At 41.5% G+C, this 19,172-nt stretch overlaps 1 protein-coding gene across 1 annotated transcript; it reads right to left on the reverse strand.

Annotated features, from left to right (window-relative positions):
* On the reverse strand, positions 1–18,304 carry LOC114352309 (latent-transforming growth factor beta-binding protein 4). Its single transcript, XM_028303855.1, has 24 exons — positions 18,040–18,304; positions 13,348–13,528; positions 13,096–13,174; positions 12,840–12,974; positions 12,491–12,680; positions 12,115–12,282; positions 11,701–11,919; positions 11,189–11,338; positions 10,727–10,835; positions 10,427–10,488; positions 10,199–10,327; positions 9,553–9,718; positions 8,206–8,945; positions 7,687–7,896; positions 7,085–7,207; positions 6,889–7,014; positions 6,189–6,389; positions 5,468–5,619; positions 4,818–5,032; positions 3,846–3,997; positions 3,040–3,175; positions 2,510–2,630; positions 1,834–1,952; positions 1–1,194 (listed from the first exon to the last, which is right to left on the reverse strand). The coding sequence occupies exons 1-24, from the start codon at positions 18,092–18,094 to the stop codon at positions 1,032–1,034; spliced, it is 4,101 nt and encodes a 1,366-aa protein (XP_028159656.1). The 5' UTR covers positions 18,095–18,304; the 3' UTR covers positions 1–1,031.
* Positions 18,305–19,172: the final 868 nt, after the last annotated feature.

Below are 19,172 nucleotides of genomic sequence, written 5' to 3' on the forward strand. Positions count from 1 at the left end.
CACGTTTAAATAGTGTAGGTTTATAAGTGCCTATACTTTTATAGTATTATATATTTTATTGTTCAGAAACTAAAATGTATAGACGTTTTGCTCAGTATTGTTTCTGGAGACTGCCAAAAAACTGTATTCAGTAGAAATATAGTCTATACATTTTAGGGAATGTTCTTCCAGAGTTATCACAATGTTCTTTACCAAAAAATACTGTTGATTTTTATGTATTTCTTTATCTTCTAAAAGTGATATTTCATCATTTAATAGGAGAAGACGAAACACTGTAATTTTACTTGCTGCAGCGTTTTTTGGTAAGGGATAATTTTATCATTAAGAATGAGTATAATTTCATACGAATGTTTTTCAATTATTTTACGCTGTTTGTGTATGTTTTAATGTGTTGGTATGATAGGAAAGGATTCAGGGACCAGAGCGTAGTGATAACAAGAACGTTGTTTTGCCGCTGTTGTTTAGGTATCATTTTAAATATTAATTATGTTGTGATCTGGAGATCTAATCAGTTACTAATGTAAAGTGCACATTACTTTAGGTATATGTATATAATCGTTGGGAGCCCGGCTTCGGCCGTGGCGCGAAAAACGCTTGTGCTTAAATAAAATTAAAAAGATATATTCCAATTTAAAGTATTCGTTTTATTTACATACTGGCCTTTAGGAATGACAAGGAACAACAAAGACCATACGCTAACACTATCTTCAAAATAAATAGACTATTGTCTCAATATCAGATCATATTGAATTAACCGAAGAACATTACACTTGTTTGCAATCAACAGTTTTAATTTGTTAGAAATATTTTATTGTATTGTTTTTTAAACTACCTACATCTACTGAGTAGAATAATGTCCATTTCACCCTACACCCTACAAACAATATGCCGGACGCGTTTTTGCGGATTGCGTCTTCCTCCACTATAAGTACTATTATTACATATTTCAACTTTGTTATTGCTTGCAAACAAGTATGATCAACTATAACAAGGTACAAAAGTAATTAAGTAGACCGTGGCAAGTTAGGCGCCTAGAACTCGTATTGCGAGACGATGATGATGAGCCGAGCCACCGCGTTGCCCGCGAATTGCCCGCGCTGGTGCAGAGACATCGTCAGTTCCAACTCGGCTACCTGGGGTCCACCCAGCGAGCATAGAAGGGAGATGACGCACACGTTGTCCATTGGTCTCATACTGGAAATAATATAAATGAAAATATAGTCATCGGTTCATTTTAGATTCTAGTGCAGGAGCACGATCCTCTTTATTACCAGGGACAAATGGAAGATTTGGTACTATACTATACGATGACCAGAAGGGTGGGAGAATCCTCATTTAGTATCCACTGCAGATGCACGACTCTGTTACAAAGGCAAATGGAATTGGACTCACTTCCCACATCGGCCAGAAGGGTTGGGAAAGCCTACCCTCCTTAGATAAAATAACACGTGTCAGTTTTATGTTACCTACCTACTTCGCTGCGTGACCGGATCGTGCGAAATGTAATGTATCAGGAATGTTACTTTAGCTAGAGGACTCAGTAAACGTTTGATCAGCTTACAATGATTCGCTACGATTAGTGCCTATGCTACCTGAAAAAGAGGTATACCTACCTACCTAATGCAGAGTGTACACGAGATGTGCCTGTGCAGGTCCAGTCATCTTAGTGGTTTTATAAAAGCGCCTCACGTAGGTAGTACTAATTAATGAGACGTGCCTGAGCACCTCCAGTAGTCTTAGTGGTTTTATAAAAGGGCCCCCACGTATTACTGTTCGCAGACGAACAGTCTGTGTGTTATGGGTGGGACATTAAAATCGTTATTGGAAACTTACTCGAAACACCTGAGGTCGGCGGGCTTGACCCCCGGCCCGGCCTGGACATCAATCATGCGCAGCTCGAAGCTCACCACCGAGTCCCGCCACGACGGGCCGTGCATCGTGAACAGGTCCACCTGGAATATTTGACACGATGTCATAGTTATTACGCTTTAGACATTTTTTAGGGTTCTACTACTCCCGATTTCTTTGTTTTTTCGTAAGCAAATTTTTGTAATTCATAATGCGAATCTTCTTAATCTGAACCAAACTTGATTTGTTACATTTAGGTTTTGTTCGTTCGCGTTCGTTCGTTCGTTTTAGCCGAAAGACTGCTGGACAAAGGCCTCCCCGAAGGATTTCCACAAAGACCGGTCCTGCGCCGTTCGCATCCAGGCACCTAACGCGACCTTCACCAGATCGTCGGTCCAACTAGTGGGAGGCCTGCCCACGCTAGGTTAGGTTTTGTACGGAACAACGATTCGTTTTCAAGACTTCGTTGTTGCTCTCATACTTTGTAATGTGTATGTTAAGATTCCGGCAATTTAATTACTGGAGAAGACGTTTATGTTTGAAGCATAGAAATTCAATTCACATACGAATCGCAGCTATTGATCGCATGACTATTGTACCAATTAAAGATCAATTTTATTTGCCGAACAACATAAAAGAAGGTAAATATTTTGTCACTCACGCTGCCGGCCGGCATGTAGATGTTGGCGACGAAGGTGATGAAGTTGTAGCTGTAGGCGCTGGGCCGCTGCAGGCAGCCCCAGTCCGAGATCGGGCACGAGCGCTGCATGCGCGTGCAGCGGCTGGAAAGACAAAAGAATAAATTAATCTTGGAGAATCGTGCTGCAGCTGCTGTTATGAATAAAATTAGCCTACACCAAGTGTTAACCTCTATGTGGACCTCTACTTATGTGGTTAGATAATAATATGATTTTAAAGAAATGTTTTTATACCAGCAGACACTGTCTACGCACTGACATCGAACTGCCAACGGCCGTGGCACTACCACAGCCTCTTTGGTAGCGGCAATGTCTCCGAACGAACGCGAACAATATTTTGCTCGCGAGCATTCTCTCGCCATCGAATTATATCCATGATTCGCAATTTTGAATATATTTTTACAATAAAAAAAAAAAGATATGTACCTATATCTGTGGTCTCTTCCGCCCACTTTTCCCAAACCTATTAAGTTAGTAATATTAGTTGGCTTACTGCTTGGCCTCCAGCTGGTACCCGGTCGGGCACTGGATGCGGTGGCAGTGGTACCCTCCACGCGTGTTCTGGCACACGGAGCCGGGATCACGTGACGCGGCGCACGTCGCCTCGCCTGTTTCGCACTCGTCGATGTCTGGAAGAATAAACAAACATCAAGAAAACTAACAAGAATGAAATGTGATGATATGACCCCCAAAAATTTACGAGGTCTGGCAGATGACTGGGCAGAAGTCGCATCTAAGTAGTGCTTCCTGCTAACTACCTAAGTACACTAGATCGTCGTTCCACCGAGTGAGTAGGAAAGAGCTGTTCCTACTAGGTAAGTAGGTACAATAGGTTTGTGGTGGCCACTTGAGAACTTTAGGTACTGCTCCAATGGACATCCAACCTTTGCAAAAGAGGCTGCATTAGTGCCTAACTATTACCTGTACGAGTACCTTACTCTTGCACTGCACCATTGGTAGATAGCACCACAGTCGTTCAAATAATGAATTATTTCGGAAATCGATTACATTGTTAACACAATGGGACCTTAACGGGTGAATATGTTGGATCTACTTTGCTGAAACAGTGGCAAGGTTTGACTGGGACGAGTAAAAAAGCCTAAATACAATAGAAGTGACTCAATTGGCTCACCTATACAGCTCTTCGAGCAGAAAAACCTAATTGCAATGAGGGTCTTCGCGATTGAAAAATCCGCCAGATGGCAATACGTAGACAGGAGGTCCAAATGCTGCATGATTGGTGGATTTTGACATATCTGTCAATGTCATGTCAAAAATACATTGACATATTCGACTCACCTATGCAGCTCTTCCCGTCGTCCGACAGCCGGTAGCCAGCAGGGCAGGCGCAGCGGTAGGAGCCGGGCTCGTTGACGCACTGGCCGCCGCACAACCGCCCGCGCAGACGCACCGCCGCCCACTCTGCGCACTCGTCCACGTCCACGCATGTCCTGGGGGAACATCATCAGGTAATTTAGCAATACGGTTCATCATCCTCGAGTGTATAAGTGTACTGTAACGTAAATTCTGTGTGTGAACGGTAGCCTTCACCGTGATCCACTGCTGCGCACTCCGCGCACTCGTCTACGTCCACGCACGTCCTGGGCAAATATCATCAGTGGCGTAACTACAGGGTGGCAAGGCTGGCAAGATACTCATTCATGAGCTATACTACGAATGTCAAGCATGTCAGGGGCCAGGGCCCCTCAAAGAATTTGCCACGGGCCTCGGATGGTATAGTTAAAGTACGCCATTGAACATCATCAGGTAATTTAGGCCCGGTTTCCACCAAAGCGAATGAGATAGAAAACAAGAGATGATGTGGATTTGAGATAAATGAAGGATTTAGCTTCCTTCCCTATGTATTCACCTGTTATCATTGTCCAGGCGGTACCCCCGTTTGCAGTAGCAGCGGTACGACCCCCAGGCGTTGGAGCAACTCTGGTGGCACACGTGCGGCGTCTCGGCACACTCGTCGACATCCACGCACAACTTGTACACGAGTGTAGCCAATACTTGCAGCAGTTCGAGTCCAATGAGTATCATTGGGTCATGCAAATGAAGGATTTGGCCTCCTCTCCTATGTATTCATGACGTCGGCGCACACCTTGTCGTTAAACAGTCTCCAAACCAGTTGCGAACAAGAACATTTCTGAGGACTGGTTTCTCAAAAAACGGCTACGTTTCGTTTTCAAGAAATTCGATAACGACCCGCCAATCTTACTTACCTAAGGCAAATGAAGGGCCTAGCCTCCTCTCCTATGTATTCACCTGTTATCGTTGTCCAGGCGGTAGCCTCTCTTGCAGTAGCAGCGGTAGGAGCCCCAGGCGTTGGAGCAGCTCTGGTGGCACACGTGCGGCGTCTCGGAGCACTCGTCGACGTCGACGCACACCTTGTCGTTGGACGGCGAGTTGCGGAAGCCGGCGCCGCACTCGCAGCGGTACGAGCCGACTGAGTTGACGCACTTCGCGTTGTATGGGCATGGCTGGGAAATGAGATTTAAAATGTCTTTAATTGATTTTAAGGCTTACTCGAAGATATCAAGTTTAAAATTCATCGAACGGTCGCATTTTAATCCTACTATCCTAATGTTATTTCTTTGAAATAAGTGTAAATGCATGGCATCCATGAACTTTTTACAGGTCACAAGGACGTCTACTCTTGGACAACAAAGGACAACGACTCCCACAGCGACCGGTCCTGCGCCGGCATCCAGGACCTTTTGCCATGACTTTCACAACGATCGTTGGTACATCGAGTCGGCCTGTCCATATTGAGTTTTATAAAGTGGTGAGTAGCTTACTACAGTAGCTATATGAAGTAATGCGGTTGCGGTAGGATCTTTGGAAGAGGACTTTGAGGAAATTCTTGTGGAAGGCCTTTGTCCTCAGGAGAAAATAAGAACAGGTTAAAGACTCACCGTGCCGTACGCGCACTCGTCTACGTCCTCACAGCCGTCTTTACCGGACAGCCGGTGTCCGGCCGGACACTGGCAGGAGTAACCTCCGTAGAAGTTCTCGCAGCGCTGCATCGGGCCGCACTGGGAGACGTTCTTCGTGCACTCGTCAACGTCTGGAAAAATTACAAGTTCACCAGGTTGTCTGGAAGATATCGCTTTCTAACGATAATAGGTAAGACCGACTAAACTGAGCCGTTTTAATTTTATTATGTCCCTTTTCACAGTTTTGTGTGGTGCGCAATAAGATTGTATGTATCTATCTATATTTTATAAACTTTCGCCTGTATTCACAAACGATGCTTGCTTAAGTGAAGCGAAGCAGCAAATCAAACGCACAGCGTTGAATAGAGCTCAGTGATTGGTTCATGTGTCACCCTGTGCGTCCACGCGCACTGTGAGACCTCATAGTAATGTTTGTGAATAGGGGAGTTTAATGCAACATAAATGAAATAAGGCGAATTTAATGTTCCAAAGCATTCTCTGCCAGTTAACCTTTGGGCTAAGAAGAATAGATTTGATTGGTGGCGGTTTAACATTCATAAGAGACTAATAAAGTACACTGCTGATGCTAAAAAAAAGAGAAAATAAACACTACCTACAATACAAATGATACGTTTAAAAGAAAGATAAGAAGAAAGCAAACTTAAGACGAATCAAATTATGAAAAATGTTTGTACTTTACCATGACACATCTTGTCAGGAGTGAGCTTATAGCCCCAGGGGCAAGATGTAACAATAGCACCGGAGTTGGGCAGCCTGGTGAAGGTGGGCCGCAAGTATCTGGGTCCCCTCTGGCCGTACTGGGCGCCCACGGTGATGATGTTGGGGTCGCTGTCTCCTCCTGAAGGTTGGTAAGGGTCTGAAGGTGGTAGCGAAGGGGGTTCTAGAAGAAAACACATTGATTTACAACTGTTTTGATTACTTTGACGATATGACGATCTGATGAAGGTCGCGGGAAGAACCTGGATGCGGGCAGCGCAGGACCGGGCGTTATGGAAATCCTTGGGGGAGGCCTATGACCAGCAGTGGATGTAATTTGGCTGAGACGAACGAACGATGATATTACTTCATAGGGGTTATTGCATCGATTAGTTTGTAATGTGCATGTGTATTTTCTATTAGGGAATCTCAGGATTACCAAATTTACTCTTCTAGATGCTACTACACCATCCTCGGCCTAGTCAACACTTTCTATCAGGTGAGAGCGTCGTGGATGGATGGTAATTTACTTACGGATTCATCATCATCATCTCATTTCAATTCAGCCACAGAACGTCCACCCACTGCTGAACATAGGCCTCCCCAATGACTTACGGATTATATTGACAAATATTTTGTCATGAAACCAAAGGGTTCTAGATAATGATGAAATTGATGTTTACCGTAAGGTGACCTGTCAGTGGTACCACGACACCTTGCACCACACATGCAATAGTAGCCGCCATCTTGGTTCACGCATTCTTCTTTGGGTGCGCAGATGTATTCGTTTCTCGCACACTCATCGATATCTGTAAGAAAATTACTTTGTATTAAATGATTTTCTCTTGTTATTATTATTAAATCAGGAACTGTACGTACCTACACATCGTCCTTCATTGGAATCAAACGTGTAACCCAGTTCACAGGACGCAGGCGGCGGAGTGTACGGTGGATAATATGGTCTACGAGGCTGGTACGGTCGCCATCTTGCGGTGGTGGACACTATAAAAGAAGACAGATCAGTACAGGGCAGGGCACATAGTACGCAGAACTGACGGTCGATGGGGCAGCAAAGTTCTGGACGTCCACCCACTAGGTGGACCGACGACATCATAAAGATAACAGGAAGGCGCTGGACGTAGGCCGCTACCAACCGGGCAACATGGAAATTGGTGGAGGCCTTTGTTCAGCAGTGGACGTCCTATGGCTGAGATGATGATGATAAAGTATTAATACATTCGTGACACCAAATTGTATTATGGAGTAGTCAGTAGGTACAGTATCTTTATTTACATATGGAATTAATAACGTAACGCACAAGAAGACGGAAACAGAAGAATGAAAAAAAAAGAGAGCTGTTAAACTGGCCCTTACGTTTGCAAAGATACAGTGTGTCAGTCAGTAGGTATAAGATCGTGTTCACCACAATAAGATCGTCATCATACTCTTATGGCAGCAAATAGAGCCTTCATAAAACATACCTTCAGTAGTAGTCCTCTCAGTGGTGGTCGTGGAAGTGGTGGTGCTAGGAGTGGTGGGTTCAGGCGTGGTGGAGGGCCTGACAGGTATGCACCAGCCGGAGGGCTCGCGCACGAAGCCCGCCACGCACTCGCAGCGGTACCCTCCCTCCATGTTAATGCACTGCTCGAGGGTGCTGCAGATGTGGCGGTTGCCCTCGCACTCGTTGACATCTGAATAAAGGGTGTGTAATATAGGTAAGTAGACCGTTACATCTGGATTGAAAGTACCGAATAGACCGGAAGATGTAGCGTAAGAAGGCCTCTTCGGTGGACATAGTTACAATCCTATGAGGGACGCGTGAAACATCTTGATGCGGGCGGTTATGGAAATCCTTGGGGGTCGTCATTGTCCGGCAGTGGATAGCTTAGATTTTCTTGAGGTTGAGAGCCATCTGCGCTCACCTATTGCCCGATGAAGCTGAGAAAGCCGCTCACGACTATCAGCACAGTCAGTCCAAAAAAAGCTTAGATTTTACTTACCTACGCAATTTCCATACACATCTCGTTCGAAGCCGTTCAGACAGTGAAGGTTGTTGATATCAAAATCGGGTTCCTCAGGTTTGTCTCTCCCTGTCACGGAGGTCCACGAGTTTTTAGGTATGTCGCTCGTATTCAGCCCATAGCTTCCATCCTTGTCTTTATCCTTCACGATTAATACTGGATCTTCCGGTTCTGGAAGCGTCACCTCTGTAAAACTTGGACGTCGACTTGGCTCAGTAGGCCTCGGTCTCGGAGGATCAGTTGGGCGAGGGTAACTTGGGTAGTGAGGCCTTCTAGGATAATTATCTTCAGTTCTTCTGTGAGGAGGATAACGGGGATAATCTGGCCTTGTTGGAGATTCTGGCCTTGGCGGAGATTCTGGCCTTGGCGGAAGTTCTGGCCTGGGTGGTAGCTCGGGCGTGGTCGGTGGCTCAGTTGTGGTCGGTGGCTCCTCTGGTGTACTTGAAGTTTCTTCAGTGGTCGGTTCAGTTGACACTTCTTCTGTAGTCGTGGCTTCTGTTGTACTGGTTGTTGTTGGACGAAGGTATCTCGGGCGTTCTGGTCTTTCAGGGTACGGGGTTCTTCTTGTTGTCGTTTGCCTTGGTGGGTAGTAGTAAGTGGGTCGGGGACGGGGAGTTTCCGTGGGCCTAGGTCGTGGGGTCGGTTTAGGTGTAGTTGTACTGGTGGATGTGGTGGGTACTGGTTCTGGATTTCTGTAGTCCGTGTTAGAGTCATTTTCACTGAAAAATATCATATTTATCAATATGTATCGAATGTAAGTTACAACAAAAACATTTGCGTGTGCATCAAAATTTAAAGAAAGATAGAAAGGAACATTTTTTGCTATAGACATCACACAAAGACCAAAAAGGTATTATAAAAAAATGACAGAGGTAACATAATATGCACATATAAATGGGGCACACTGAAAACCAGCTTCGTGGCTTCCCTCACCGGGGGCCACGGCATATGCTGAGTGGGGTCCCATTGCGATGGGCATCGCTGTGCGACAAGGTGGCACTGCTTAGTTTACTAAACTTGCTCATTCATTGTATCTTTTATGTCACCTCTGTCTTATTTGCTTTTTTTTATTTCACCTCTTTTGCCTTTTGTGATGTCCATGGCAATAAATGTTTCTTTCTTTCTTTCTTTCTTTCTAATAATAAACATAACAATGGAAGAGAAAGTGAACTGAGCAGTGCCACCCTGCGTCGATGCGTATCCCTACCACCCATATTACGTGGCCCACGGTGAGGAAAGCCACGTCCCTGGTTTTCAGTATGCCTCAAATATAGTGTAGAAGAAAAAAGCCTTACCTGTTGCTTACTTAGTAAAGATTTGCCTTACCTGGAATCGTAATAGTCGTATTCGTAGGGCGGGAGCGTGGTAGTGACTGGGGCGGGCGTGCGGGTGGGGGCGGGCGGCTGCCGCGTGCAGGTGTACGCGCCCAGGACATTGAGGCAGTGCAGTCCAGGGGCACAGTTGTCTAGCTTTAGGGCGCACTCGTCGACGTCTGGAAATTGGCGTTAAAATTATTCTGATTAATGGAGTTTCTATTCATGATTCGTAATTTACGAATCTTTCATAGATTCGTGGACCATGCTATGGTAATTAGATTCCCGATCCTGAAGTAAACCTGCCTGATCTCTGCCTGCACTAAACATCAGGTGTGCCTCTCCTAAGTAGGTAGGTACTTACGCTATTGATTGAGCTAAGAAATGTTTGGTTTCATATTACTTACCTACTTACTCGTAACTTTTTTGCTTAACTTACATGCTCGTACATGGCAGTTATGTAAGTTTTATTATTTGGTTGCCTTTTTAATAGCTGTAGACTACGTTTACCATTTGAATTCTGTTCAAACATCACGCTCGTTTTCACCTGCAGTCTGATGATTACTTTCCAGCAGGGTAGGAGCTCCGTTGTGGGTAAAAAAAATCAATGAGTTGTTGGCTGATATTCTGGCCTACTTGCAGAATGTAACTCCACTTACCAACACAGGACCCAGAGGATGAGTCGAGCTCGAAGCCGTTCTTGCAGCGGCACTCGTGGCCGCCGTACGTATTCACGCAGTTCTGGAACTGGTCGCACAAGTGCGTGCCTTCTCGGCATTCGTCGATGTCTGGAATTTTTTAATAGCCAAATAAGCATACTAATACATGGAATTTGTCTGTTGGGAATTGAGGTCGTCAGATTCGTAAACTGAAGGCGGTATGTATACCTTCACAAACTGTTCCTCCGGCTCTCATCCTCGTTCCTTCTTGACAGGCCTTTGTAGTTAACCTGGAATCAATAACAATTATCTAAATATGAATTTAGGTAGATTTTCTTTTTCAATACCACTATAAAAAGAACTAGTGCTGATAGTTGAATGAACAGCTTGAAGAATGAATTCAACGTGTAGAGTTCTGGCACTAACTCGTTCTTCTCGTGCCCTTCGTAATCGACAAATTCTTAGTTAAATCATCGACAGGCGATTATATTTAACTAGTTATTAAAAAAGTGTGCATGGGATTCTTACTTGGGTAGGGTGCTGACTTTGGACTTGCAGTTGTAGGCGCCGGCCAAATTGATGCACACCTCTGTGCGCTTGCATATCGATTCACCTTCTTCTTGGCACTCGTCGATATCTGCAAGATAATATTAAATCTCTTTGGCTACCATACTTATTCTTTTATAAAAATAAAATAGCGAATAAGACTTCAATTTTGATTTCACTGATCCTAAAGATAGCTGACAAACAACTATCACCATATCAGTCACAGGAATTCACTGAAGGACATAGGCAACTCCTAATGATTTCCAGATTGACCGCTTTCCCGCAGCCATTATGAGGTCATCTGTTCACCATAGTCGCACGCTGAACATCCAGTACGTAGCTTCTATTTCAGTACCTTGCTACCCTTTCGGCCGTCTTTGTCTTGCATAACAACACACCACCGCCACACCACTCCCTCGTTCAGTTTAGTAGGTGTTTTCTTACCTTCGCACTTCCCAGTGATGACGTTGACCTTGAACCCTGGAGCGCAGCGCTTGGACACGTGGTCCTGGCAGAAAAACCCGCCGTGGGTGTTGATGCAGTGCTGCGAGAGGCGCTGGCAGTCATCGGCGTGCTCCTCGCATTCGTCCACATCTAGGAACCAGAAGAGAATAAATTAAGTAGCAAATCTGATAGCCATGAAAAGTACAACAAAACTCACAATGAGACAAACAACTTATAAGGTAGTGATGAAAGCAGAATTTAAGATGGTGGTGAGAATTTCTAAACGGCAAATTAATGCTTTAGGCCTACTGTAAATGTTAATTAATTAATTTCTAAACATACATTTTGGAATCAAAATGCATGGCTTTTGGCAAGCACATTGTATTTTCTTGTTACATTGTACTTCTGTATCATCCGTATAATTTCCATGTTACTCTCTTTATGTTTTTATATCCTAGACATTTTTTTGTCAATTTTTGTAATAAAAAGGATTTAACTCAACTCAAACGTACCTACACATTCATCATCATCTCCACCCCTAAACCCTGGGGGGCAGATGTCGTTTTTCGGCGAGGTCGGCTCCAGATTAGGCGATGGTGGTGGCGTGGGAGCTCCTGGGGGTGTTTCTTCAAACGGCTTCCCAGGCTTGCCTCCACACGTGAAGCCTCCTATCGTGTTCTTGCAAAGGTACTTGGGACAAGGAGGACGTGGTAGTTGGCACTCGTTTATGTCTGCGAAAAGAACATTTACTCTTGCTAACATAGGAAACTTAACTTACTAACTAGTTAGTCTATTATTTAGTGAGCAATTATGATATCCCTACCTAACTATATCATCATGTCAATAAACTGATTGACCAGGAGTTCGTTTAAATGTACTTCTGGGTGGGGTTTCTGAGATAAATAAGGTGGAGAATTCTGACTTACCATCACATACTTGGTTCAGAACGTTCCTCTTAAAGCCAGGAGGGCAGGTTAGGGCGCCTACCTCCCTCTTCTTGATCGGGACGCATTTGAAAGATCCAGCCGTGTTGTGGCAGACAGTGTCTTCTTCTGTGCAAACATCATCAACAGATTCTCTACATTCGTTTATATCTGAAAATTAATCCAAATCATAATTGTAACCATAGAAAAATTGCATCTGCGAATGTTAAATGCCTCTTAGAACATTTATGACAAGAGTGGAGGTGGTCCTATTTCTACTCTCCCAAGACCACGAGACCACATGTCTAACGGTAGCGCTGCATTGTACTGTAGTTTACTTTTTTTTGTTCTCCGAAATAACTAACAAACTTCTGCTCACCTTTACATGTTTTCTGATCGTCTTGCAATCTGTACCCCTCGTGGCACTGGCACCTAACTTTTCCACTTTCATCATTGCATATTTGGTCACAGGATTCCGCTCTACATTTTTCTTTTACCACTTTCTTCTCAGTCGTGGTTTCTTCTATAGCTGCTTCTGTTGTGGTCTTTTCTTGTTCTTCTGCCGCCTCCTATAACACAATTTACCAAAATGTCACTTTAGTGCCTTTTAGCAGTTCTGACTTGTTCTTTATTTTGAAAGATCATAGGTAGGAATTTGTATCTTTGGAGCAACACCTTGAAAATGCTTTGCCAAAAGATTGAGTACCTATGAGTAGACATATTCTTACCAAGCAACACTTGTAGTAAGCATAGCTCCTCAGAGCCAGTGAGGGTATATTATCTTCTTCAGACGGTTCCTTGCAGCCTTCACGACCCTGTGACTCTCCTGTCCATCGTCCAAAGGAGCACTCCTCACAGCAAGTCTGGAATAAAAAGCTCACGTTATCAATTTGTGAATTCGGTGGAGAATGTTTGCATAGTTAGCTTTCTATGTTAATTGTTGAATGAAATCAATCTATCATAGATCATAGATACATTTCTCACCTTTCCAGTCTCCGTATTAGGAACATCACATCCTTTTTCCACTGCATGCTTCATTCCAGCAACACATTCATCTTTGTTCCTGAAAATGGGAATTTTGTTTCGTTGGAACATGGATAATTTTTACAGGATTGCATTCCATTAGACTCTTTTCTATCTATCTAGTTACCTAAGTTTTTGAAGAGTAGGTAATCAAACCGCACTTTTCCTCTTGATTGGGCCTTTATGTGAGTACTAGTTCCTAAGTATACTTACTTGAAATGCTCCTGACAACAGCTAGTGGCCTCGGTAGTGCACTCTTCTCGATGTTCTGGTGATATTTCATCAGGTACTGATGCTCCGGCGCAGGCAGCGGCAGACGCTGCTGTCAATGCGAAAGTCTGGCCGTGTGTGCAGCATTTATCTTGTATGTCTACTTCTTCGTTTGAGTATTGACCTGAAAAGAAGATGGCGGTCTTAGAAAATTCTCAGTCAGGATGAACAGTGATTTTAAATATAAACTTTTGTGTGTTTCATTGAGGTTTTTAAAGAGTCTCTTGCCCGTTTGCACCATCAATCCCTAATTTTTAAGTGACCCCTATGGTAACACATAACAGGATTTTTTTTTCAAATGGATCACTCAAAAATTAGGGATTGATGGTGAAAACGGGCATCAGAGTCTTACATCATCATTTCTTATGTTTCAAGTACCTCAGCTTAGTTCATACCTAGCTAGGTATGTATTTACCTAAATTTTTAAGATATTTAGTAAGTAGGTACATTATAAGTAGAGACACAGAATCGTCTACAGTTGCGCGTATTTGGCTTGACCATTTTTTCGTTAAATGAAAATTAACTATGTCTACAGAAATTAACTTCTTAATTTTTATTGACATCTTTATCTTCATATCATTGCAACATTCTTGGCATATTCCAGAGTACCTTACGGTTATTATGATATGAATTATCCAATCGTCTAGATAGCGCAAGCGCGGGGGCGAGACCTTAAACGCGAACTTGGTTTAATTAAAATTACATACTTTATGAATAACTACTTATCTAGTTTACTAAACTGTAGAGAGTAAACTACGTATTAAAATAAATAAGATTTTTCCGAGATTTCTGTGTTAAAAAGTGCCATTATCCACTAATAAGGGTTCCTTATCAGGACTACGGAACCCTAAAAAGTATTCAAGAGTTTACTTATGACAATGATTTTCATAGTTAAGTAATTTTAATGCAGCACCTGACTACACGGAATTAGCCTTGAATTTTCAATAATTAACATTATAAACACTTGCCATAACTGCGGCACTATAACTACATAATTAATATCTATTTTGAAAGATATCTGATAGTGGATCGTCATTTCAGTTTCTGTAAATCACCTTGCGAGCTTACGCCATGGCACACTATTCAAAATGTCCTGCTTTCGATTAATCTTAACCAAAATGAGGTCTGTCTGCCCACGAGGTACTTTTTCAGGTTTTGTGTTAGTAGTAGGTAGGTACCATGTAGGTACTTAACCATTCGAAGATAATAACGAAGCCGGATCATCCTTCCGGATTTGATTTCTAAGATTGTAGAGTCGACCTGGTTGCCGGAGTTGCTTTAATGAGCGAATTAATAATAATAATTGCATTATGCAAAATGATTAAGCAAACAAACCAATTTAATTAAATCTTCATCATAAAACGACATTATAATTAAGGAAAAGCCTAAGATAATCTCCAATGCATTAATGATTAAGCTTTAAATAAACAAATCACGTGAATAACGACATCCTCGTACTTGAACATGTCATAGCGCCGTGTTTTGTTTATATTATCTTTCAAAGCTTAGTAATCAACACGTGAGTTTGTTTTCCGAAGAACTTCTAGTTCGGTAGGTAGGTAGTTAGATAAGTTAGCTTGAGCGGCAGCGATCTTGTGAATATAAAATAATAAATATAGGTAATTGACTTACTACGCCAGTTTCTACCTTTTTTATCAATAATATGTAGTTTAGCGTACTTAAAGTACCTATTATGTGGCAGTAAATCCTTAGACTGATTTCATTTTAAATGATACGTGCAGTCAATAACAATTAATTTCATGATGTCATCGTCTCACTTAACTCTACCACATACTTTAACGTTATAGTTAATACGTAATACTTAGCTTAAATTATCATTTATTAGAATCTCTCTAGGAGATGTAATTTATTAAAGTTTATCGCACATTACAAATAATACCAAAGGCTGAATTAATGCCACGGTATTTTATTTCAGTCACAGTAGAAATGATAATGCTTGATTGTCATTGAGTGCGTACTTGCTCATCTATCTACTTATTTATTTTTAGAATTGTAAATTATCCTTCATATGGCGGACGTCACTAAATGTAAGTGTTGGGATAAAAAATCAACAGATTCCACGAATGTAGGCCGGTATGAGGAAAATCTTAAATCAATGTATTGAGAAGTTGCGATAAACAAAAAAAGTTATGAAATACTCAATGACCCATATGAATCATCATTAATGTAAAGCCACTAGCGTCCTTCCGATGGATGTTGACTGTAGGTGGAGTCCCTAATTTTGGTGGTATCACCGAGCAATGAGAAACTAACCAAGTACTCGTATAGTTACTTTAAACCTTCATGGATAAGCAAATAATTACATGCACATAAAACACAGTACATAAACCTGAGGCGGACTAAATGCCATTCGGCATTCTCCTCCAGTCAACTAACTAACTTAGGGCCAGACTGAGAATAACGTAGGCGGTACAAAATTATAGATTAATAAACTATTTAGTTAATAAGATTATAAATAAATAACCAATAGGATCCAACATTACAAAATTTTGTGCATAGTGGGTGTAGCAACCAAAACTTAGTACCTATGAATATGAAAGTCTTGCTTGAGTCTGAAAGAAATGCTTCACTATTTAGACTCTACCGTTAGATGAGTCGCCCGACAAGCGACTGTTCTTGGGTTAAATTCACAGTTGGATTTCTCAAATAAAAAAGAATTAGGATGCATTTAAATGAAAATAATGAATGTATATAGTATCAGGTATCAGAATATGATCTGGTAAATGTCGCGGGAAGAGCCTGGATGCGTTCAGCGCAGGACCGTGCATAGTGGAAAACCTTGGGGGAGGCCTTTGTCCAGCAGTGGACGTAATTTGGCTGAAACGACGACGACGACGAATGAATGTATTTTGATATAATATTGTATCAATGATTCCTGTTCCGTTCATACAAGACGTAAATCGCAATATGTTTATAAATCGCAAGCGGCCTGATAATCCCGGCGACCTTATTTGATGCACTGACTGAACTAAGTAAATTATACTTAAGTAAGAATGTTTGTGATAAACTCACAGATTCTCGGCAAATTATCTAGTTCCTTGATTCTATGTAAAAAACAATGATGAACGACAAAAATACTGACACATTAGCTATACATAGGTACTCGAAGGTTCAGAGAAAATGCTTTCTTAGCCATCTTACCAATTTAGCGATATTTTTTAATGAGATTAGTTATTTAGTACGATCTAATATCTTTCTCTGATAAAAAGGTAAGAAGTTTTTATAGACCGTATTCTTACTTCGCCTTGTGACCTACATCATTTAGCTAACCGCCTAATCTCCTTAAGTTTCGATTAAGTGTCCATTGATAGATTAGCGAACACTTGATACGTACGGTAGCGGGTTCAAGACCGACGTAGGCACATATCGTAAGGTGATAGCAACTGGTTGCTATTATTTACGTACATATATGTGAAATACTTTTGCCCAATATTTTTAACCGACTGAAAAAAGAAAGAGGTTCTCAATTCGAGTGTATGTTTTTTTTAGGAAAATCGCAATATTATGCCAAATAATGCTAAAAAATAACCAAAACATTATTAACACCTACTTAGTCAGGTTAATAAATTGTTGGTTTATTCGTCCAAGTTTTTGGTAAATGGTGACAAATAGATACCATAGAACCTGGGGGAAATTAGGAAAATTAAAGGATTTCAAAAGTTCTAAAAGTATATTATTTTTTGTGGTTCTAATAAAAGTAGGAAACTTTAACCTAAGTTTTTGACAATGAGCAAAAAATAAGGCTACTGGTATTCTTAACTTTTTGTAATGCCGTCAGCCTGTGATGTCATCGATCACGTGTGCCGTCAACAGCACATCAGACTGTACATTTTTGTCCCAAAATAACCCTTATTACAACCAGATAAGATACCACAATGTTTACCATGATGTGCAATAAAGTTGTAAGTAGTAAACACACGGGAGGTTGGCTGCACCGAGCCTCGAACTCGAACTATCTTGGGTTTCGTTGCGTCAACATCTTACTGACCCAATTCTACGATAATAATGATGTAATAGATACTTAGTAAAGTACAAAATAAGGCCAACTAAAGCGGGTTCTTTCTTCTAGCTTATTTTCTTATGATCTTTTTATGTGAAAAAGCTTTCCTCTTACGAGAAGGTTACTAGAAGTAAACGCTTCCGAACATTAAGACTGCCTAAATTGTGCGATTCCAACTTGTATTTTGTGTAGAGTCTCCAATTTACATATATCTAGGTAGGTATGATCAATGAAGATGGGACACGGAAATCTAATTACAATAAAGTTCAGATTAATCGATTTGATTTTGATTGAAATGAACTAAACATGGATCTGCTAGCTAAATGCGAGTTCAGGTAAATAACTTATCTGATAGATAATTTTAACCTTGTTTTTAATCCAGCACTCGTCTAAAGTTTTGCCCCAGTTCTTAACACTGTCGCAGTAAGTCGCTTAACTCAATTATTAACTGCCACTTAAGACTGAACAATAGTTTATTAAAATTTAATTCAATTAATAATGTATCGAGGTCAAAATTAATAAAGACAAAAATGTTAATCTTTATTTTTAACAGTTGCATTTTAAGAGTACCAGCTTTAAATAATATTTGAACAGATGCCCAAAAAGTTACTCACCATTCGCAAAATTGTTTAACGCACACAACAACACGAATAAATAAAGGTTCCTCATTTTGATACCGAAAACACTATTTTGTGCACTAAAACCTTTAAAAAATTAAATAAAACAGTTCACTGGCACACTCATGTTACAAAGTTTAATCTTACTTTTGTTCAAAAATGTTACTTGTTGACCAAAATATTAATTTTAACTACAAAAACAGTTGTTCATCTCTGCCGGTGGCGCGCGGGTTACCTTTGCTACGGTTTGCTCTGTAGTGGTAGCTCGATGTGAGCCCCTACGTAGCTAGGAAAGAAAAGCCAGACCACTCTGTTGATATACTGATGATGCGTAAGGTCACATATTTTTATTTTCCTTGTGGCTTCAAACGACCTATGCGAAACGATACGTTATAATAATAGTTCACGTCCTTCAATCAATGTAGTGTCCTCGTATGTACCATGTAGGCCTAGGATGCGCGCCGCGATAAGCGTTTATCACGCCATTTTATCGATTTTACGCGATAAGCCCATACATTTGTCGTCTAAAATCATCGATAAGATTTTATCACGGCGCGCAGCCCGGCTGCACTACGTTAGGATGTGTAGATAGAGTAAGAAGCTTAGCTCTACAGGTTTTTGGCTGGATATTTAGTAACGAAACTTCCCACCCACGTATTATTTTGATTAAGGTCTAGAGTTTGTAGAGTTTTGAACGTGAAGACTTAGACACTTTGCCCTACATGAGCTTTGATAGACCTTTTTCAGGCCATTATGATCTCGTCTTGTTAAAATTTTACATAAAAATATTTTGGGACTATAAAGTAAAATAAGGGCTCTCTCTCACTCGGTGGACCAACGATCTATTGAAGATCGTAGAAAGCACCTATCTATAGAGATGAGGGCAGGACATTCTTGTGACAACTTCCACTGTTTTTACAGTTAAACTCCAAAATAAATAGAGTAGTTATCGAAAAAAGAAATAAAAACAGGAAAACTTACTTGTTTCTTCATACACACAGTATAATCCACACACGGTAAGTATGACACCTTTTATTATACACTGTGACTGTACAAAGAGCACTGCTAAGCACAACCGTCCTTTACAACGACCGAGAGAGAACTGAGCAACTTCTACCACCCCCACCAAA

This window comes from Ostrinia furnacalis, unplaced genomic scaffold, assembly GCF_004193835.3.
Source record: "Ostrinia furnacalis isolate ACB-3 unplaced genomic scaffold, ASM419383v2 OfSCF1318, whole genome shotgun sequence".
Taxonomy (NCBI): Eukaryota; Metazoa; Arthropoda; class Insecta; order Lepidoptera; family Crambidae; genus Ostrinia; species Ostrinia furnacalis.

Coding starts and splice junctions, on each gene's coding strand:
- LOC114352309 (XM_028303855.1), bottom strand. CDS start 18,094: ATGAGGAACCTTTATTTATTCGTGTTGTTGTGTGCGTTAAACAATTTT. Junction 13,529..18,039: donor GTTAAACAATTTTGCGAATG/GTGAGTAACTTT, acceptor TCTTCTTTTCAG/GTCAATACTCAAACGAAGAA. Junction 8,946..9,552: donor TACGACTATTACGATTCCAG/GTAAGGCAAATC, acceptor GATATTTTTCAG/TGAAAATGACTCTAACACGG.